General features: G+C 42.5%; 1 protein-coding gene across 1 annotated transcript in view; it reads left to right on the top strand.

The window, feature by feature from the left end:
- Nucleotides 1–22,528, top strand: part of PDE4B (phosphodiesterase 4B) — a 209,633-nt gene that overhangs the window by 22,590 nt on the left and 164,515 nt on the right. The window contains exons 2-3 of the mRNA XM_062003176.1: nucleotides 4,341–4,447; nucleotides 6,961–7,196. Of these exons, the coding sequence (XP_061859160.1) occupies nucleotides 4,406–4,447; nucleotides 6,961–7,196 (278 nt within the window). The 5' untranslated portion in view covers nucleotides 4,341–4,405. The remainder of the gene's footprint in view (nucleotides 1–4,340; nucleotides 4,448–6,960; nucleotides 7,197–22,528) is intronic.

Below are 22,528 nucleotides of genomic sequence, written 5' to 3' on the forward strand. Positions count from 1 at the left end.
TTCTTTAAATAGTGGCTTTCACACTGGGTGAGTTAAATAGCTATTTTTAAAAAGCATGTAGGAAAAGCAGGCTTTATCACATGCAGCCATGTAGTTTTATCCTCACCACTGCCAGCTGCCAGTGTTTGAACCCTGTTAATTCAGACCTTCACTATAAGGCTTTGCCACTCTGAAATTGCTGGAGAGCATTTGCCATCATTTTTGACAAACGTGATCATTGAGCACAAAACAAGTTCAGGTGGAAGAACTGGGTCATCTTGGTGTAAACAGAAATCTCATACCCTACCTAGAATCTATTCCAGCAAAATGGATTAGACCCAATGGCAGCACTGAAAGTACTTTATAGTGTGATATCAAATACAAAGCCCTGCTGCTTTTAGGGCAGTCCCCATTGCCCACACTTAACCAGGCCACTTGGATACAGTTCCTTTTAGGAGACTTTGGGTACTGGAGAGAAATTCTGCTTGTAACAAAAGAGTACATGAATTAGCAAATATGCATGGGAAAAAAATTTCCAGTAAGCCTCTTTGGGGTATTTTGAGCTTTATTTTTACCCAAGATATTCATCCCAGGTGTCAGATCCTTTATGTAAGGACACGAGCAAAGAGTGACTCAGATTTTAACAGTAATTTAGTGGTGAGTAACGGATGTTTTTCTTGGTAAGCTCTTTGGAAATGCAATGCACATTGACCAAAATACGGATTGTATCATTCATCATGGTCTGGATAAACTTACTGTGACAAATTTGTAAATATTTATAAAGGACAAGAAGTTGTGCTATCAGAGGATCTGCTAGTCAGTCTGGTCCATCTCTCCATCTCCTAGTGTTGCTTCTGATCCTGAAGTTCAGCAAAACTTAAGAGACATTTTTAGGCTCTCTATCTTTCCATTTTTTCTTTCCAAAGATGTTTTCCTGGGTGTCTGTTAATGTGTTTACTTATTTACTTTATGTATGTACTTAATCATCTGTGTCACATTGGGAACTGACATAGATTCAGGGGGGAGATGCAGTTGGAAGTCCCACCATGGGTTATGCCACGGTGCCGGTTCTTTTGTGTTGGGCATCCCAAAGTGTGCACAGACTGACACAACACTCGTGAACACCTCCAAGTTGCACTTCGTCAAGCACAAATCTATACTTTATTAAACAGGTATCTGTTTAATACCTACTTAGTTCTGCTGCTTATGGAACTGCTTCCTCCTTTTGTTCTCCCTATGAGTTTTGTTTATATATTACAGCAGAATGGGTGTTTCTTTCTGGCAGCAGATACTCATGCCATGTTATTCCTAGTCTGTACAGGCATACTATTGTCATGGTTACTTTCATAGTGTCTGGGACAGTGCTATCTAATTTGCTGTATGCTGTCAGTTTTGGGTTCTTTTTATGACAGGATGCTTTGTTGTTTAGTGTTGAGAGGGACAGGGAAGTGCTGGAGAGAGTCCAGCACAGGGCACCAAGATGATGGGGACTGGAACATCTTTCATACGAGGAAAGGCTGCGGGACCTGGGGCTGTTTAGTCTGGAGAAGAGGAGACTGAGGGGGGATCTTATTAACAGTTACAAATACCTAAAGGGTGGGTGTCAGGAGGTTGGGACATCCCTCTTTTCTATAGCAGCCAGCAACAGGACAAGGGATGATGGGATGAAGCTGGAACACAAAAAGTTCCACTTAAACATAAGAAGAAACTGTTTGAGTGTTTCAGTGAGGGAGCCCTGGCACAGGCTGCCCAGAGGGGTTGTGGAGGCTCCTTCCTTGGAGGGCTTCAAGCCCCACCTGGACACGTTCCTGTGTGACCTGATCTAGGTGATCCTGCTTCTGCAGGGGGTTGGACTGGATGATCTCTAAAGGTCCCTTCCCACCCCTACCATTCTATGATATTCTAGCATTTAATTCTGATACTGTGATACAGCTTCTCTGTTGGTCAGAGGGTAATAGCTTTTCTCGCTCCTCACTTGCTCATCTAATTGCAATTATGGATTACAGGCTAGGTGAGGTTTGCAGAGAGAAGTGACATTGCCACGCAGCTGTGCTGCTACATTTTTAATAGCTACTCCACTGCTGTAATGCCTAAAACCACTCTGATTGCTTAGCTGGTCCATACATGGAGCCTATTTGTAAAATGAGGGTTCTTGATCAGGTTGTGAATCTGGTGTTCCCACTTGGCCTGGCTCTGGTGACAGCCAGCAGTGGAGAGCAAGCCTGAAGCAGGAATTGCAGAGTGCTTGCTGCCTTTTCTGTCCTTTGCTCCAGCATGGTCCTGTTCCTGCTTTTCTGGAGGAAAGCTGTTTAGGTGATTTAGAAGACAAATCCCTGTGCTCTTTTCCAATGCTGCTTCATTCTGGATGAAGCATTCAGCCCTGTGTGCTGGCACTTGTGCTGAGATGGCAGTGAGTTGTGTCTGGCATGGATCTGAGCGCTCAGAGTGCTTTGGCTGGCAATGAAGGGATCTATGTGTGTTGGATGTATGAACCCTACGGAAACAAAAACAACTGGAGGTGCCTGTGCCACAGCCAGAACTGTGGGCAGACTCAGCTACAGTGCTGGCAGTGTGTGTTAGTGTTTCCCTTCAGTTTGTTTTGTTCTTTCTCCTCTCTCCTTTCTCTTTTTTTTCCCCTCACTGTGATCTGGTTTCGAGGGAAGCAGGTTTGTTACAGCACTTTTCTTGCTCATGGAAGAGCAGATGAACAATTGGCTTCTGGAGGCTGCCATGTCCTTGGACCTCTGTGCTCATAGAATCACAGAATGGCAGGGGTCGGAAGGAACCTTTAGAGATCATCCAGTCCAACCCCCCTGCAGAAGCAGGGTTACCTAGATCAGGTCACACAGGAACATGTCCAGGTGGGTCTTGAAGCCCTCCAAGGAAGGAGCCTCCACAACCCCTCTGGGCAGCCTGTGCCAGGGCTCCCTCACTCAAACACTGAAAGAGTTTTTTCTTATGTTTAAATGGAACTTTCTGTGTTCCAGCTTCATCCCATCATCCCTTGTCCTGTTGCTGGCTACTATAGAAAAGAGGGATGTCCCAACCTCCTGACACAAGAGGCACCACTCTATTCAGCTGCTATGCCTCAGAGTTAATGTGGGGTGTGTTTTTTCTTTAAGTCTTTTTAATTTAAATGGGTAGAGGTGCAAGCTTAATAGCGTTTAGCCTGGACACAGTGGTATTAAGCTGAACCTTAGCTCTCAATGGCACGGTGTGTTATGGCCGTAAGCCAAGCCGAGCTGCCACCCTTGAGTGTGCAGACAATCAAAGCAAGTGCTGCAGGCTGGCTGCTTTCTGGGACCTCAACTGCTGGTAGTGGCAGGGAAGAGAATTAGGTGCCTAAGTTTGATGCCACATCTGCTTCTCATCAGCTCTGTAGATGGCCAGGGTCTGGCAGCCCATGTTTATTTTGCAGGCAGTCTGAATTACTCCTGAGCTTGCACTGCATGAACAGGGGATCTAGATACAGTTCAAAGTCCAGGATTTCTCAGAGTGAACAGTATGTTAGAAGTCTAACACTGTCCAGCCTGAAACCATTGCACAGCCTTTTTTTTTTTTTGTAGTGGCTTCAGCAATTATGTTTTTGAACAGTGACCCTTCAGCAGCCTTTCTACCTCAAAGATAATCCTTCCAAGCAGGGGGGAAAGTTTGTCAGCACACATAAAGTGGCACTTCAACTCTAGCTGTCCTTTGGGGAAAGAAAAGGAAAAAACCTCACAGCTCTCCATAGAATCACAAATGTAGCTTTTTGAATGAGCACTAAATCCACAGCAAGAAAGAGGAGTGGGCCTGGGTCCACTCCAAGCAGGATTGTTCCCATATGCTAGTTTATGTCACTGCTTCAGCTGCTGAGCTGTGCTCTGTTCCTCTTAGCACCATTCAAAGTGGCTGCAGGGTAACTCTTTGCAGAAGGCTGTAATTTTGTGGCTGAAGTGGTGTGTGCATGCCAGTGGAATGGTAGATACTGTCTATGAGATTCTGTGACATGTAATTCCTTTTCTTATATGAGAGTCAGCCCAAGCTGTTCTGAGACACGTTTTTGTACTCTACATCTGAAAAGGGATCATGGAAAGAAACATTCTCTGCAAGCAGAACCTGTTAGCTTTGATCCTGTGTTACTAGACATGTTTCAAAGCTTGCTTAAATTGCAGAGCCTTGTGAATATTGGCTACTTTGAACATGATTTTACTCAATATTGAATTATCCTTTCACTAACAGAGAGCTACCCTTGTACAACATCTGCTGGCGGCTGTTTCAGGAAACTGGGCACTAAGTTCTCAGCCAGCTGTGGTGTTAGCAGTTAGCTCTAGAATTTATCAAACTCAGCTTGTTTTACAAATACAATTTTTTTCTTTCAGGTTGCCCATCTGAGGAAGTTGAACAACAAGAGGTTGTTGTAACAAGGTGCACTTTAATCGCAATAATGAAGAAAAGCAGAAGTGTCATGACAGTAACTGCAGATGAAGTAAGTTTCTTCGCAAGACATGTCTTATTTTCCCCCAGTTCTTTGGGAAAATGAGATAAAAAGTTTTGTCTTATTTTGTAAGTGTCAACTGGTTTTGCTTTGATTACTCATTGATTTGGTTAGAGTTGTTTTCAGTTCATACAGGAGGCAGAAAATAAGCCCAGCACATTTAAAAATAAACCTGCCAACTCCCACACCGGGAGTTTAGTGAAGTCTGAAGCAGAGCATATACTTGGCTTTGGTCAATGTTAATGCTGGCAGACAGCAGGGAACATTGCCATACCTTATGGAAGAGCAACAGAGCTGGGGAGGGGTCTGGAGCACAAGTCCTATGAGTAGCAACTGAGGGAACTGGGGGTGTTCAGCCTGAAGTATCACTCTACAGCTCCCTGACAGGAGACTGTGGCCAGGTGGGAGTCGGGGTGTTCTCCCAAGTTACAAGTGAAAGGACAAGAGGAAACTGCTTTAATTTGTGCCAGTGGAGGTTTAGATTAGAGATTGGGAAAAAACTTTCCCCAAAAGGGTTGTCAAACCCTGGCACAGGCTGCCAGGGAGGTGGTGGAGTCATCATCCCTGGAGGGATTCAAAAGCTGTGGAGCTGAGGGACATGGTTTTGGCAGTGCTGGAGGAATGATTCCATTCTATCTTAAAGGTCTTTTGCAACCTCAGTGATTCTATGGTGCTCTTTTCTGGATCCCATCTTTGTGCATGTACTACACTTCATAGAATCATATCTCTCTCCACTTTAGTTGCTGAACACTTAATGTGGTGATGCATGTGTTATTCCATTTCTACACTCGCTTATCATCAGCATAATCCCCTATTAATTAAAATCCATTTCCTATTCTCTAGACATATGTAGCAGTTTGTAATGATGGTGTGATAACCACAGCCTAATTGGCTTGTTTGTCACAGCTGGGGCTCACCAAAGATAGAAAACCATGTGGAATGTGTATGAAAATAGAGTGGAGGTGTGGAACCTGACAGTGTATCCTATAGCACTCCTTCAGTAAGTCAGTGTTTCCTTTATGTACTTAGACCACGTGTTGCACTGCTTGATCATCAGTTTGCTTGAGGATGATGTTTAGTCCACTCAATCCTTGCTGGTTTTAATAAAAGCAGGCATCTGAACTGTAATGGAAGTCCCAGACTGGTTTGGGCTGGAAGGGGCCTTAGAGACCATCTCTCATTCCAACCCCTTGCTATGAGCAGGGACACATTCCACTAGCCCAGGTTGCTCCAATCCTCATCCAACCTGCCCTTGAGCACTTCCAGGGATGGGACAACCATAACCTGTCTGGGCAACCTGTTAGAATACTCTGCTGTATTCTAGAATCTAAGGCTAGAATACTGTGACATAGTAAAAGTAGTATGAAGTTTGATAACAAAGGGTTGTTAAGTCAGATCCTCGTATAGAAGCATTTCCTTTCTGAGGTTCCTAGAAATATTTTTGACCTGCTTTGTTGTTGTGAAAGAGTAGGGTTTGGTTCACTGAAGATCTCTAGTGTAGTTTTGACGACACAACACACCAACCAATTTAAATGTCTAAGTCATTATGATTTCAGTGCCTTGGTAAACATGGAACTGCCCAGTATGCCTTGTAGCACTTCAGGCCTTTGTGCAAAGAGTAAAGTAGCTGGGCACCATGTTGTTTGCTCTGTGAATGCTTCAAATGGTTATGGGGTGGGCAAGTCAACAGGGCTGCCATAGATATATACATACACTGATTATAATAACCCTCTGGCGTCTGCTGGTAGCTCATCACATGCAATACAGAAATATTCTCTTTGGTATTGGACAGTTATATTTGACTAACTAAATTCTTGGAGGAAGACCAAAACTGGCAACAGTCTTGCAGTGCTGTTCCACTGTGGGAGAACTGGCTTGGGTTTGAGAAGACTGACAGCTAGTTCTGTGATCATGGTGATGTCTTTAAATAAAAGTCAGTGGAAGCTATAAGAAGAGAAACTGCTTCAACTGGTCAAAACTGGGGTTTTTTTGTGAGACCATTTCTACTAGCAATGCCAGACATGGGTCTGAGTAGCCTGGCTGGAAGTTCTTCTCAGTGCATAGCTCCTGGATATTTCAGGATGTATCTAAGTGCCTCTAAGTATCAAGTATTCTTGGCACCTTTCTCTGCCTGGTGATTCATCAAAAAACAAGTGGCTAACCAGTATGCTTGTGCTGTAGAAAGGAATGGTACTTTAGATGGATGTCAAGTGGAATGTTCTCTGAAAAATACCAGAAGTTTAGTGTGTGGCCCAAGTGACCTGGATTATTGAAGTCTTCATTTAGGTTAGAATTGGCTGTTGAATTTGTCTTGGACAAGTTGTGTGAATTTTGAAGTTAATTCATAACTTGACAGACTAACAATGCAATGCAGTCAGACTCTGCCAAGGTTACATTTATCTTTTGTGATTAGCTAGGGCTGTATAACAACAATTAAATGTGTTTTATCCTCGTGGAAGACAACATTTGTTTGCAGGAGTTCAGTGCCTTTTCTCTCTTTGCAGAATGCTCTGGATTACCTGGACTGTGGGCTGAGTAAATCCTACAGTACCTCTACTCATGCTCTGGGCATAGACCTCTGGAGAGGAAGAAGATGTTGTTCTGGTAATCTGCAGTTACCACCACTATCCCAAAGACAAACAGAAAAAGCAAGGACACCCGACAGAGACATTGTCTGTAGACCAACGACTCTGCCTTTGTTGACACCTCCAAGTATCGCAATCACCACTTACCAAGACTGGTAGGTTATTTCCCTTTGTTATTGAAGCTGACTGGTTGTGGCTTTTTAGGAGTGGTTTGTGTTGTTATTGTTTCCCAGTTTTCAGTGGCTTTTGCTTTGGGTTTCCATGGAGTTTTTTGGTAAGGCACTATATAATTATCTTGCATGTACCCATGAGTATTGTTGATGTCTGTCAGTTGGTGTGTCGTGACCATGACTTTACAAAGTAACTGCCTTTGTTTGAAGTTCTATTTCTGTTCAAACTTTTTCTGTTTGCTTTTTGTGTGCATCTTGATGAAAATTTTTCATTGTAATCTCTAATCTTGGACAGAGGACTTGTGTTACTGGCTTTCTGCTCAGAGAAGAGTTCAGGGTAGACACTTCTACAACCAGTTGAGGAAAAAAAGGCTTTAGCTCTCTCCCTATTTCCTATTCAAAGGTTAGAAGAAAGGCTTGGAGAAGCTTTGCAATCTCCTGTTGAGCTCAAGAAGAATTCCAAAGAAACTATCAGTGGGTTGATTAAAAGGGGGTTGCTGAGAGGTGGCTTCCAAAACAGGAACTCGAGGTTAAGTGGCAAAAGAAAGTGAAGGAGGAGAGGAAGACAAAGCCCTTGAGGGTTCTTGCATTGGAATGGCAATGCTAGATTAATGGTTAAATAAGGTGAAGTGTCCAGCTTGCTGTATGAGTCTTGATATGACGTTGAAATGTGACCTTGCAACCTGTGCTCTCAGATATCAAGTGTGCTTTAGATTCTTAAATGCTCCACTCTGTATTTTGTTTGCTGCCTGCCAGACCATGTTCACATCATTATTTCCAAAGGCTGCATCTGGTTTTAGCTTCTGTTAAGCTCATCACTCTTCAGAGCTGGCATTTCAGTTTGCATTTGAACAAGTAGAGAGGACACCTTAAATTCATTTGTTTGCTAATGGAAGTGGGACTTTCAAACGATGCACGTGGGTAGAAGAGATACAGAAATCAAAGAGGGATTAATAGGAGCTTTTGTTCAGTCTTTATATTTAACTGCTGTGGATAAATTTAACAAAATGAGTTATCTAATTTCAGATGGACTGTGAATTATGACAATAAAAGGGTTGATTGACCTTTATGAGCATTTTACGAGCGTTCCCTTTGGTGTCTCTGCAGAAACTTGTAGTCCCGACTGCAAAACGGTCGAGAATCTATTCATAAGGTTTGCTTTTAACAATGAATTCGTTCTGATCTTTGAATCCACCTTCATTCACGGTTTAGGGGGATGCCAGGCGTTGCCGTGGCGTTGTGACTAGTTTCCCTTGTGACACAAGGGGGCATTGCTGCTCCTCTCAGACGTTACAGCACAACCAGTGCAACGTGAGCATTATTTTTCTCGAACCAAAGAGAAAGCAACTGAGACTCGGGTTACTGCTATTTCTTTACCACTGTTGATCTCTCATAAGTGAGCAGATAGTTTCTGACTTCTCAGTTTGTGTTTGCAGCCAAGTAGCCAGCTGGGAGTTGCAGGTCAGTGTGACCATGGTGCAGTGCTGTGCCAACACGATGTTGCACAGGCATCTTTGCATCTCCCTCCTTGGCACCTTTAGATTGACTGTTCTTACAGCTGAGCAGAAAACTAGTCTAATCTTTCCTGTTTTCTTTTTAAGTTGTAGTCATCAAGAACTTCTAACTACGTTGGCAGTCTCCTCTACCTCATGCCGGGCAGTTTTGCACTTACTTGGGGCCTGACCCTGCTCTCAGGGAGCACAGGCATGATGAAGAGTGTTTTTTTGTGTAGGAGTGGTGCAGGTGGGATCCAGTTCCCAAGCTGTTTGGGCTTCTATATTGTGGTTCAGTTCTGCATGAAATATACCCCAGACAAGTTACAGTCAAGTAAGAATGGTTTGTGCCCATTGCATTGAAACAGCTTTAGAATGATAAGAGTGTTGAAAGACTTGGTGAGTGGGCATTTCATACTGAATGAAGAAGTCATTTCAATGTGAGGTTTTGGTTTCCATTTGTGAAAACCACTGTAGTCTTTGTAGAAATTTATTGTGTTAATCACGAAAATAGTTATAAAGTTTATGGAGAGCCAGGGGTAAATCAAACTCTGGTCACTAGAGGATTGCTCTGAACTGTAAGGTGCAAAAAAGCTCTGCTTCTGTGTTGGCATTTCTTCCTCTTTGCTCCTGTTGACTTGATTAAATCCCTGGGGAAGCTCTCACTGGGTGTATTTAGGGTGTGCATTTTGAGCTATTCCTCCAGTTATTCCACTTCCTGATAGCACAAAATCCCCACTCTAGGCCCATTATATATCCCTTTCTTGTTCTTGTGTGGAATACTGTTTTGCTTTTCTCTAGATAGTTTATGTAGGCTCACTGCTATCTCCAAAGCATTTCAGAGATTGTGCTCTGTATTGAGCAAAATGCCAAATATCTGGTGTTAAATGAGACTTCTGAACTGAAATCCTGAGGGGAGTTCATGTGTTATAATATCTCTGGTTCATCCTGGAACAATTCCTGGAGATCCCACATCTGTGGGAAACAAAGCTTCCCACTAGTACCACAGCTGTGAGCATTACCCAGACATTGCAAAACTTTACCTGTTGGAGACTGTAGTCAGATTGTATGACACCAGCTTCAGTGCTTTGTTTCCTTTTAAAAGGTCGATCACTGTTGGTTAAGCAAAGTTTGAGTTTAATATCACCAAAATGATCAAAATTCGACCTGCAAAATCAGCACCTTGCTACAGACCATGTACTAAGAATGCCCTGATTGTGGAAGTTTTGCTTTTCCTGGGGTTGCAGTGACTGTGATTTGAAGAAAACAGAGTTCAAATACAGAATGTGTTATTTGGGAGGGGTAGGGAAATAGAAACCTGTTCCTTCTGTGAGCAGTTTTCCTGCAGCTGCTTTTGGGTTTTTTTTGGTCAGAAATCACCTCAAATTTCCCTTCCACTGGTAAAACAAAGCAAAGAACAGTGAGAGGGTGAGCTGTGACACATAAATACTTTAACTGATGTTACTGAAAAATAAAGCTGCTCCTGAGATGCTTTTTGATTTTAGATTTCTTTTTATTAGAACTGTGTTTTCTTGAGCCTGGTGCTGGTCTGACAAGATCTGTAATCAGGAAAGAAAAAATGGGCAGACTGACTCCAAAGCAATAATTCTAAGCCATCTGGGATGTAATAATATTTAGTGTGGAAATGGCAAGGCAGTACACATACAAAATAGCTTTCATGAATCATGCAAGGGAAGAGAGATATACGATATAGATCTTCAAGTGGCAATCTGAATGGAGAAGTCTTATAAGCTGCTTTTGCACAGATTTTGTCCATATTTTCACTAAGGTTGTTGAAATGCTTCCCACAATCCTGCTCCATATTTTATAACTAAAGCTTTGTGATAGTAAATCCAGGCAAGAGGAAAAAATGATGCTGAGAAGAGGATGTTTGTAGCTACACGTAGAGCATCCAAAATGGTTCTTTTGCCATATCTTTTTGTATTTACCAGCTCCTGGGTTAGATTTGAACACTAGCTTCTGCTTTACACCATTTGATTCAGGTCCATGGAGACATTTAGACAGTTTGCATCGGGTTTCTACTAGGTTGAAATGAAAGTAAGTTTTACAGTGAGGAAATAAAGGCCTTAAGAATTCTGTGGGGAGTTGGTATAGTTAATGTTAAATATGATAAGCTATGCACCTCTTCAGGTCATGGAGATTGTTACACATTTAGAATGTGATGTTAAATGCTGTATTGAAATATGTATGTTGCTAAATGTCCAGTGCAAAAGCCACATTGCTCTTCTGTGAGAGAAGTGAGAGGGAAGTTGTCTGCTAACACAGTTGGTTGCTATTTGAGTCACAAGGTCCTTTCCAACCCCTACCATCCTATGATTCTTGCCATTTATTAAAATGAAAAATTACCATTAGTGTCTTTATTTCTTAAGGTTATTTTTTTTTACAGTATTCATCATTAACAAGCAAACTGTAATGTTTTGTATGTCTGTGAGCTTGCTGTTATTGCTACTCATTTGTCAGGGACCAGGTCTTACAGCTTGCTTGCTCCTGACAGAATTTTATTGTGCAGGTTGGTGTGGTCAGAATGTAAAATTCAAATGTTAAGAGATTGATCTTCTTTTTCCATATCCCTCCTGAAGGTGATGTATGTAAAGAAGGGTGTGTGAGTGCACTGCTGCATCCTGAAGTGGGCTGGTGCACTACGTCACATCCATGCCTGTAGTACTGCACCTTGTTCTCCAGATGGTGATGGTGGGCAGCACACTGGATGCCACGTTAGAAACAAAACAACAACAAATCAGCATTGCTTTTGGGCAGTTGACTCTGAGACCAGACCTTCAGCAGGAGTGCTGACTTGAGCTAGGGCCAGCTTGTGGCTGCTGTGAAGCCATTAGGCTGGTGGTACTTGAGGCATAGATATGGAAAGTTAGAATGATAAAGGGGCTGGAGATTTGCATGGAGGATTAAAAGAATAATACAACTGTAGTCAGGCAAGTAAACAAAGCAGAAGGCAATGTGCCCCATCACTCCTTTATGTGTCTGAAACCTGTAAATCCTATGGAATTGACTATTTTGGGTAATAGGCCACTTAAGTGGGAGCTGTGGGATGAAAACCAGAAGTTCAGAAGTAGTGATGGTGTTTTAGAGAAGTGAGGGGGTGGCATTTCTGTTTTGGTTTTTTACATGTTGTTTCAGACTGTGGGATAATACCCTGTGAAAGAGGTTGTGGGATAATAACGCTGTGAAAGAGGTTGAAGTCTTGGGTTTCAGTTTGTTTCAAATTCAACTAGATAAGAATGGAAGAAATATGCTGCAAGCTTGGAATAGAAAGAAATAGATGAGCTGGCTCCTCATGTGATGTGAAAAATAAAAACCTAGGAGGAAAAACACTTTAAAAACATGGTTTTTGGGGTTTTATAGTTTGAATTAGTCAAGTCACAGAAGGGTTGAAGCCTCTGGTCGTCATCTGCTCCCAAATGTGTATTGTTTACATAAATCACATCAGTTTTTGTTGTGATAAAGCAGGATCAATTGTTCTGATTGAGCATGCTTGCTGTGTTGCAAAAGTCTGTACCATGTTTTGTGGGGTATATACATAACTTGGAAGAGGAGGCCAGCTGTATCTGTCAGAACATCTCATATATTCTGTAGGGAAAATGGCTTTTAATTATGCTGGGCTGTTTCTGAAAAATGTATTTGATAGCTTAGTTTTGAAAATCAGACTTGCTACAGCCCATCCTAAGTTTCCCAAGCTTCTATATTAAGCTGAAGCATGTTAGATCTGGAAAGATTGGATTTGTCTGGATTGGATTTGTTTGGATTTCTATCACCAGATAGAAATATTATCTGGTACATTTAGGGGCAGCTCATTCCCAGTGCTGAACACTGGGATTTGTCAGATCTTGTAGTGCTGTAGACCTCTCAAGATATTCCCTGAAAAACAGAAAATACTCTGTTGCAAAGTAGTTCTTATGTTGGCCACAGGTAGAGCTTAAAAATTACATGGGGAAGCTCAGTAAGGCCAAAGTCTGTTTGAGTCACCCAGGCAGGAGATAGGGACTGTTTGCCTAGTGTGGGGAAGGGGAAAGTTCCTTGATTTTGTGTTCATTGTTGCCTCTTCCCCAGCTTCATTTTAATCCCTCACAAAGACAAGGAGGAGGAAATGTAGATAGTGAGGTAATTTAGACAAATGCCTTCTCTAAAATTTTCCTGGTCTCTCCTTTACTAAGATGCTTCCACCAGAGAACATCTCATCCTTGATGCCTTGGCTGAGGGGATGGTGGTCTTTCCTGACCAGGAACTATATAGAGTAGAGGATTGATCAAAGAAATGAAACTAAATCATGATGCTCTGTGACTAACCCCAGTTAGCCTGCTCCCCTGGCTCTGCAATGAGAAGGCTGCTTTGGGAACATGACTGGTGGGACCCTCATCCCCACCTGACGCTATGGGACGGATCCTGGAGATCTGCTGTTATAAATCACAAGGATCCTTCATAATAAGCTAAGAGGTGGGCAACCCAAATATGCAGGGGTCACTACTCCCTCACTTCATACACCACATGCAAACATACCTAAAAACAAACTGCTGCAGAGATGATTTGTGCTATCTCTGAGTTATCACTGAAGTTATTTTCTCGGCTAAAAATATACAGATAAGTGTTTTGACTGCCTATATTTAGACATTGTCTGTTGCTGACAGTTTTTGAAGCTCTTGGATCTTGGTCTCAGTTGGAATCTTTTATTTTTACGTTTTCTAGAAGGCCTAAATAGACTAATGATGATTTCCATGGGGCTTAGTTGGTGCAGAGGCATTTTAAGGAGAAATGTGATGGTGAATGAGTTGTAGGTTTTGAATTCAAAATGTCATGATCTTATAAATACCTTTTCCTACACAATTTATGTTTTGTTGTTGCAATACAATCCATTTCTTAGTTTGCCTTTGTTTGATTGGTTAGATTTCAGTCTGCTTAGGTGCTTAAAATGACAGCATCCCCTTTTTGCATGAATTGCAAGGTGAGCCCAGTGATTTTCTTGAAGGTGATCCTGAAGTTTGGTGCTGCAAGATATGGGGGATACTAGTCATTCAAAACAGAGGTAGCTGTAGGCATGCAGAGAAGGCTTTTAATGATGCAATTGTAATTATATGCCTCGATCCAGAATGAAATAAGACAGCTTGAAATGTATCTAGAATGGAAAGAAATGAGTCACTGTTAATTACCAAAAGACAATGAAGCTTCTGAAATGTTATGTTCAAACTTCATCCTCCCAAGAATGTAACATAAATGGAGATTATGGAAATACAGCTGATATAAAAGCTGAATCAGACGAGAATTTGACACAACTTTCTTTTATCTTTACACTTCTGACTAATGATAACTTCATCTGAAGAGGAGGGGGGAAGATCAAGCTCAGTTTGCTTTGTTACCTGGAGAACCACCTCCTGGTTCTCAGCTGATCCATGGCGTTGGGTATATTTTTGTTCAGTCTTACACATGATGCTCCTGGTGGTGGTCTGCTTTTGTGCTACTGTAAAAGCAAAGAAGTTGCTGTAGCAAGGGGTTGGGCTGGATGATCTCTAAAGGTCCCTTCCAACCCCCACTGCTCTGGGATTCTGTCTTTGAGTTTTGTAAAGGCACACAGTACCTTCAGCCCTTCTCTTACTGGTTTTCATTAACTACATTGTGACCTCCTGGAATCTTTTTTTAACTTATATTCTGTACCAGTTCCTTCCTGGATCCTTTGAACAGACACGTTGCTAACTCTGGCAGCATCACCAGGATGAGTTAGAGGACCTAGAACGTAGCATTGTTCTCTGTTGTCCTTGGCCTACTGCTCTGGGAGGACCATTACCCATTGCTGGACGTTCTTTCCACTAAGGAAAGCATGAGGCTTATATGCTTAGAGAAACTACAGCCACCCCTTCTCTTTAACCCTGTTTTTATTGGCTCTGGCAGTGTACTGCTCTCTAGGTTTTTGGCTGTGAATTTATTCCTTTAATTAAGCTGTAACAGAGCTGTGTGTTCATTCTGACAGTTGTACACAATGCATTTTCTGTTGTTTCCCAGCACCAAGATATGAGGCACTTGGCAAAGCTGGAGGTTCCAGCCATGCTGTAAAACATGAGCTATAGTGAGCTTTACTTACCTTGGGATTTTTCAAGGGAAAAATAAGTGTTCAAAAATGCACATTGTAAACCTAAAACTGTTTCATTTGAGAGCTGATAAGGTGTAGGTGATCTGAAACATAAAGTGATTAACTTGCATGCAAACTGAATGATGTTTTGTCAGCCAGCTGCTGCAGAACTAGGATTCTGTAAGAGTGAGAGCGAAGTACGAATCAAAGCAGGCTTGGATTAATGGTGTTCTGTTCCTGCTCAGCCATCACAGGAGAGACTAAGAACAGGAAAATATGTTTGCCCATAAAAATGACTTAAATCCTTTCTTTGAAAGAAGGAGGAGGGTTGTCCAAGGCTGAGCATTCATTTTTGTACTCTCTCTACTGCCTGTGGGAGTGGGCACGTTGCCAGGCAAACCAAAGGGCAGTGTGTGGCAGTGTGCACGAGTGACGTGACAGAGCAGATGCCTGGATGAGTTACATGAGATTGTCATCAGTAAAAGCATTGCTCTGACAGAGCAATACTGAGGTTTTTTGTATGTGACACTGTTTTATGTCACTTCCATTCCAGCTACTTGAAAATTACACATACTAAGGTTTGTTTGGATTACGTATTTAACAAGGAGGTTCCCTCTGCCTGAATGACAAGGGATGGTTCTGCCCAGGAGCTATTTTGCCTCTGAACATGGGCACAGGGGCATCTCTGCACAGCACTGAGAAGAGACCTGATCCTGCATGTTAAGTGCTGGTGACTCATGTGAGATGAGGTGCTTAGTGACAGGCAAACTCATATCAGAGACAGGTCTAATCACCATCAGATAACACATCACTGAAGGAACGAACCAGCAGCCTGGTGAGAGGTGAACCGACCTCACCAGGCTAATAACTTTACAGAGATGCCTTCAGATGATGTCTCTGCAGTAGCATAAAGCCTTTTCTCATCACAGCAATGTAAAGGATGTGTGAAATGGTAAGACTTTTTATGCATTGGCTTCCCTTTTCTCTGGAGTCACCCCAGAGGTCTCTTCCCATGAAGAATAAGTTGGCTTATTGAATTCATTTGTAAAGCATTAATCTATAGCTCTGAAATGAGAAAATAATCACAAGTAATACAGATTGGTCTAACATATGTGATTACTCACTATGGATAATACAGAAGGCATTTCAATGTTCCCTGAGAAGTACTCTAAATCAAGCACAATCAAAGTTGCTAAGGCAATTACCATTATGAATAAGGTGTCTTGCATCATGCCCTGTGGGCTTATAGTGTGTCAATTTATTCTCTTGTGTGTATCTACTTGGAGATAACATAAATACCTGCAAGTAAAAATGGCATTGTGGCAAGATAAACTGTTGTGCTTTTCTGTGCAAGGAACTCAGATAAAGTGTGTCTGTCCTTTGATGTTGTGGTTCACTAGAGGAAAAAAAGACATGTAGCAGGTAAAAGGCATCTGGCTTACTGTCACCACAGACTTCATCCATGCTCTGGATGCAAACAACTCTTCTGTGCCAGAAAACACCTTGTAGTTCTCTACTCGGGTGTTACCATGACCTGGTTGACATAGATGACTAATTCAGTGTGAAGGGATGAGCATCCAAGCCACTCGAAACTCTCCAGGTATCTTTCTTAAAGATGGAGTTCATTTGTTTGTGATTGGTCTGAAAAGTGTCTTGGATCTTCTTGACCTTGCTAGAGGCACTAGATGTTTTAAAGACCTAAAAGCTTATGAAGTTGTATACAGAGGCAGAAGTTGTTGAGTGAGAAGCCAAAAACTAATACACAAGCTGCTTAATGAATGAGGAGTAGGCTGCTTGAAGGCACGTGGATGCTAATGAAACGGGAGGAGCTCTAAAGGTCACCTTTTATAGAGAGCGAGTCCTTTGCTAAGCTCCTAGATGTGGGTCATTTCTCTGTGCTAATGTCCTGGCTCTCAAACAAATAAGGATGGACTTTTCCAGTTGCTCCTGTCTTTTGCAGTTGTCTGGGCTCTCACACTGCAAACCAAAGGGTTGCAAGGTGCTGGGGTTTTGTCTTTTGTGACCGTTTGAAGCGCTCCAAGACATCACTTCAGAGGCTGATACAAGAATTACATGTGTCTGCCCTTCAGAAGATTTCAGAGGCCGCTAAATCTGTGGGAATGGTGATGCAAAGTGGATTATTTGAAGTACTGAGTATAGAAAAACCCCTTATCTTTCAATGATAATATAAATTGCAGTGAATTGTTGTTGTTTTCTTTCCCCCCTCTTAAATATGGGAAACCTGTCATGCAAACCAGTAATTAGTGATGTGGTTCTGCCTCTCTTTCAGTATCTCAGTTCTGGAAACTTTCAGGGAAGTAAATGATATGCTTGACAATTATTCTTACAACATTTTCTGTCACTGAGCCATCTTCTAGCAGCTTGAGCTTGTGAAACAGCAGACGTTGCAACTGAGCAAAGTCGGGCATCTTTTTGCTTTAAAAAGATACAAACCAAAAAACCCCACTCTTGGGAGCCAAAGGGACTTTCCTGCATTGGGCTTTGCTCAGCCTTCTATTAAAAAAAGACATTGTGAAGAGAGGGCTGAAGAAGTTCACTACATCAATATCTCTTTGGAGCTTCCACATACTATTTCTTTGCTGTTACACTTCTACTGTCGTTAAGCGCTAGATTGATACTGGATGGTTTGGAAGCATGGTCACTGTGCTGTATTGTGGGATGATGTGACTTATCAAATGCATCTCAACTTAGAATGGTGAGTTATTATTCAGGCTAAATCACTGTTTTAAAACAGCAGAATTTGGTATGCTGGTTCAAAATGTCAGTTATAGCTATATATGTTTAAGTAGAGACTATCATTTGCTGCTACTCTGAGGGAGCTGAAAGTTAAACTGGGAACAGGATGGGGTAGAATTAACTAATAGTGATTCTGCCTCTAATCATGAACACAGTGTGCCTCTTGGTCATGACAGAAAGGAACTAATGAACACATGAAGTACATATTTTATAATTTCCTCTTGTGTCAGTCTCCTCAGCTTATGCTTTTCACCTTTCTTCTCCTGTTTTCTCCACTTCTGTTGTGTCTAAGAGCTCTCCATCACTGGGAAGATTTCAGTTCTCTAGCACAAATGGATCCTTAAGTATAACACTGGCTGTACAGCCTTTTTTCCAGGTTTTAGCACAATGCTGCATCCAGCTCTTCTTTTCACATCACTCTTGCATTCCCAGCTCTTTCTTACCAGCCATTGCTCTGACTTAAAGCCTTGACCGTTGTTTCCTCTCCTTACATTTTTAGCCACAGTGTCGTCTGTTTTCACGTCGATGTACTGTTCCTTGGCATCTGTTTGCCCATCCACTTGCTTTGCTACAGCTTCCAGGTAATTGACATATAGTTTCCTTCTAGACATTTCAGTCTTGATTCACTTTACCTCCCCCTCACATCTTTACCTGTCTCTCATTGCCTCGGTTGCTCTTATTTCTTCCCAGTGCTGGCTCATCTTGACAATCACATCTTCTGCCGTAGGCATCGTGTTGAAGATCACATCCATGTCAGCCTTGTGACATTTCCACCACAAATTTATTCCCTGCTCTACTGCAGTGTTTTTAAGTGAGTTCTCCTCCAGTACAAATGACTATTCCCATATCCTTGACTCTCTCTTCTTATTATCTCCTCTGCTTTCTCTGGTCACGTGTCTTTATTGGTTTAGCCCAAGAGAAAATTGTCATTTTATAGCTTTTTTTTCCCCTCCCTTACCTTTGTTTACTTTTACCTTTTTCCTCAAAATCTTGTTGTTCTATCCTTTCACAAAATCAGATGCTCCTTAACTGCTTTATTCCTCTAAACTCATCACTTGCTTCAGTGACTCAGTTCTAATGCCAATTTCTATTCTCCTTCATGCTCACTCCTACTCTGATCAACCCTTTTCTGTGATAATAGAAGTCTGATTTAGCTGACCTGTTGGAAGGGGACAGTGCCTCCCATTTAGGAGTGTACATTCATCTCTCTGCAAGCTAATGCAGCTCATCAGCTTCTAGAGTTTCTCTCCTGGAAGTCTTTTGTAGATCCTGTCCCAGCCCATCTTCTACCCTGCACATTTGGCAGAAATCCAGAGGTTGAGTAGTGACAGTGCTGTGAGATTCTGTAATGTTGCTGCCCCAGTAGGTGTTTTTACATCAAATATCTTCAAATCATAACCTGAAAGAAAGATACTGGCTTCAAAGAGTCAGATTAGGTCCTTCCCTTGTGCATCTTCAACTATTAATAAAGGTTCTGGAGATGGCAATCTCTCCAGAGTGACCTTTACAATCCCATGTTTGCACAGATGCCCGTCTCACACCAAGCAAATGCTCATCTGTATGAGGGACCATCCAAGTCCTTCCAGGACTGACATGTCTGAAGGAACAGACCATTGTTTCAGAAGCTTATATTATGCATTTAGACAGCAAATTGCTTGAGTAACAGTTAAAAATATGCAGGGGGATCTGTGTTTTGTGTTTTATGATTGGCACGTGTCATAGTCTCAGTTTTCAAATGGTTTGAAAGACAGGAAAAGATATTTTTCCTTCTAAATTGAGAATACTAAAAGCCAGGATTTCTGCAAAGGAGAATCTTTCCCCTAGGTTTGCTCCCTTTGTAAAAGAAGTAAAAGTAATACCAGCAAACTGCAGTCCCTTGGAGTACTTTTTTCCCCAATTAATCTGCTGTCAGGTTAACAATATCTTTTTGGGATGCCCTGCTAATATGAAAGGATGGAACAATGACTCAAGTAACAGAGCAGAGCTTCCTAAGTGCTTACATTTAAAGGAGCTTCTAGAGAGTGTGCTGTATGGAAGAGGTACCCAATTACACTGCCACTGCCTGAAAACGCTGTAAAAAGCCAACTCACCACTCTTCCTTTCCTGCTGAAGCATGAAGGACATTTCACTGATGCTTTCTTTCTTCCTTTTTTTAATCCTGGCAATTATGACTTAGAAACAGGTAAATAATAGTGCTACTGTAAAGAAAAAGTATGTGTTCCTGTTGCTTAGCAATTGTGCTCAGAACAATGAAGATCAGCCTTTGATGAGGAATTGCGTGCTTGAAGGTGTTGTTTACCACCTATATTGGTTATTCCAATGTATTAAAAGACATTAAAACCTTCTGCAGTCCCAGACAGCTCAGCAGGCTGGTAAGCTTGTGTGAAAACTCGCTCAAGTATATTTAAACTTTGAAAATCTCCTGAGCTGTCCTTGTTTTCAAAGCAGTTCCATTTTCAAGCAGTTTTATTTTCCAGCAAGCACTACCAGGCCCTTTTCTTCATTTATCTTTCCCTCTTCCTTTGTATTACTGGCCCCTTTTCTGATGAGCTGATGCTACTTGTTAGTGTTGATCTTGACTGCACACACTAATCTGTAGTGACAGATAAGTCATTGTGTCACGCTGTGTTACTGGGACATGGTGCAAGTTTGGGTAAGAGCGAGATGCATGTTGACCGTTTTTGCTTGTGTACTAGGGGAACATCAGTAAACTGGTCCTTGTACCTGGTGACCTCTGCGAAGGAACAACCCCCTGCACCAGGACAGGCTGGGGGTCAAACTGCTGGAGAGCAGCTCTGCAGAGACAGACCTGGGAGTGCTGGTTGATAAGAAGCTAAATATGAGCCAGCAATGTGCCCTCGTGGCCAAGAAGCCAATGGCAGCCTGGGGGCATCAAGCAGAGTGTGGGCAGCAGGTTGAGGGAGGTTCTTCTCCCCCTCTACTCTGCCCTGCTGAGGCCTCATCTGGGGTCCTGTGTCCAGTTCTGGGCTCCTCAGCTCAAGAGGGACAGGGAACTGCTGGAGAGAGGCCAGCACAGGGCCACCAAGATGATCAGGGGACTGGAACATCTTTCATATGAGGAAAGGCTGCGGGACCTGGGGCTGTTTAGTCTGGAGAAGAGGAGACTGAGGGGGGATCTTATTAACAGTTACAAATATCTAAAGGGTGGGTGTCAGGAGGTTGGGACATCCCTCTTTTCTATAGTAGCCAGCAACAGGACAAGGGGTGATGGGATGAAGCTGGAACACAAAAAGTTCCCCTTAAACATGAGAAGAAACTGTTTGAGTGTTTCAGTGAGGGAGCCCTGGCACAGGCTGCCCAGAGGGGTTGTGGAGGCTCCTTCCTTGGAGGGCTTCAAGACCCACCTGGACACGTTCCTATGTGACCTGATCTAGGTGACCCTGCTTCTGCAGGGGGGTTGGACTGGATGATCTCTAAAGGTCCCTTCCAACCCTACCATTCTGTGATTCTATGTTCTAGTGCCCTAAGTGTTCTGTCTGCTGTTGTTGCTGATGGTAAGCTCAGCAGGCAGAGCAAAATTCATTTCTCAATGAGCATTGGAAGTTGGCAGTGTGACTGTCAAGAGCTGAAACAGAAGAAGAGCTGTTGCACAGCCTTTTTCAGGGAACAGTTGGCTACTGTTGCCATCACAATCTGGGATAATGGAAGAAATGGCCTGTGCTAGTGGTCAGCCTTCAAAACAGTCTGAGGTTGTGTATCAAGCAACTAGTGTCCTAGCTTCAGCTTGGAGAACTTGCATCCTGGCTGCCCAAAGCAGCAGCTGACTCTGTGTTTTCATTCCTTATGCTTTCCCAAGGGAGAGGAGGCTTGCTTCTCCCTGCAGTCTCTTTTTGCCATCCTGTTAGCTTTGTCTTGTGTTTTTCCCTTGCATCAGCATTTGCACATCTTACCACAGTACCTTCTACAGGCTGTGAGGCTGACATCTCATCACTAATTTATGAATGTCCCAATAATGAGAAGCACTCCCTTAATGGACATTGTCTCTGAAACCCCCCTCAACGCAGGTAAGGAAAGTGCATGCTCAGTACGAGGAGCATGCCATTGTACAGCATGTTTTATTGCAGTGCTTTTAGGTGAGTTTCCCTTTATTCTCCTTGCCATTTTAATAGCTTTGTGAAAAGGCATGGAAATACTATTACTCTCGTATCAGACGTATTCTCACAAAACCCCTACTATTAATATCCCACTTTGCTTCCTACTGAGTTATAAAGTTCGTTTTCCCTTATGGAATTGCAGATTCCAAGCATCTGTGTGGATTTTGTTTATCATTCAGCATAGCTCTCAAGCTTCCCTTTGTCTTTCACTGGCTGTCAGTACAGTCGAGATGTAGAGGAGCAGATCACAGTCTAACACGTCATAATTCCTAAAGCATTAGATCTTCCTGCTCTGCTACTGCGTGAACCTGTCAGCATTAAATAACGCTGCATTTCCAGGCTCCTCAGCTTAGGCTCAGCAGAGCTTTCTTTTCTGGGGGTTGTGGGATGGGTTTTTGTTGTTGTTGTTCTTAAATAGACGTGCCTGGTGAATAACAAAAGAGCAGGTTTGGCAGAATGTCTGGGAACTCCTCTAGTCCCTGCTATAGGAAAGCCTACAGCAAGCCTCTTGCTTGAAGCTGAGGAAGACACGCTAATGTTTGTGAGGTGTTTAGGGGTAAATGATTGAAAAGAACACTGGGATGGATAGGGACTGGTGGGGATTTGTTGTGTAATTGATGCCTATACTGTGCAGTCAACATCTTGCACGCTGTCACTGCAGGCTGGCTGGGTGTACTGTCTTCTCCTTTAAAAAGAATTATTGTATTTACCTTTAAGGTCACCTACTTTTGGCCACTTAAAAAGATGTTCTGACACTCCCTGTAGTATTTGTAATGGCTTTACCATCAACAGCAAATCTTGTCTTTGACTTCCTTGACTGGGTTTTTATTGTTTAGCCTTGCAAGTGTAGAAGTTGGT

The sequence above is a fragment of the Colius striatus genome, chromosome 10 (genome assembly GCF_028858725.1).
Source record: "Colius striatus isolate bColStr4 chromosome 10, bColStr4.1.hap1, whole genome shotgun sequence".
NCBI lineage: Eukaryota > Metazoa > Chordata > Aves > Coliiformes > Coliidae > Colius > Colius striatus.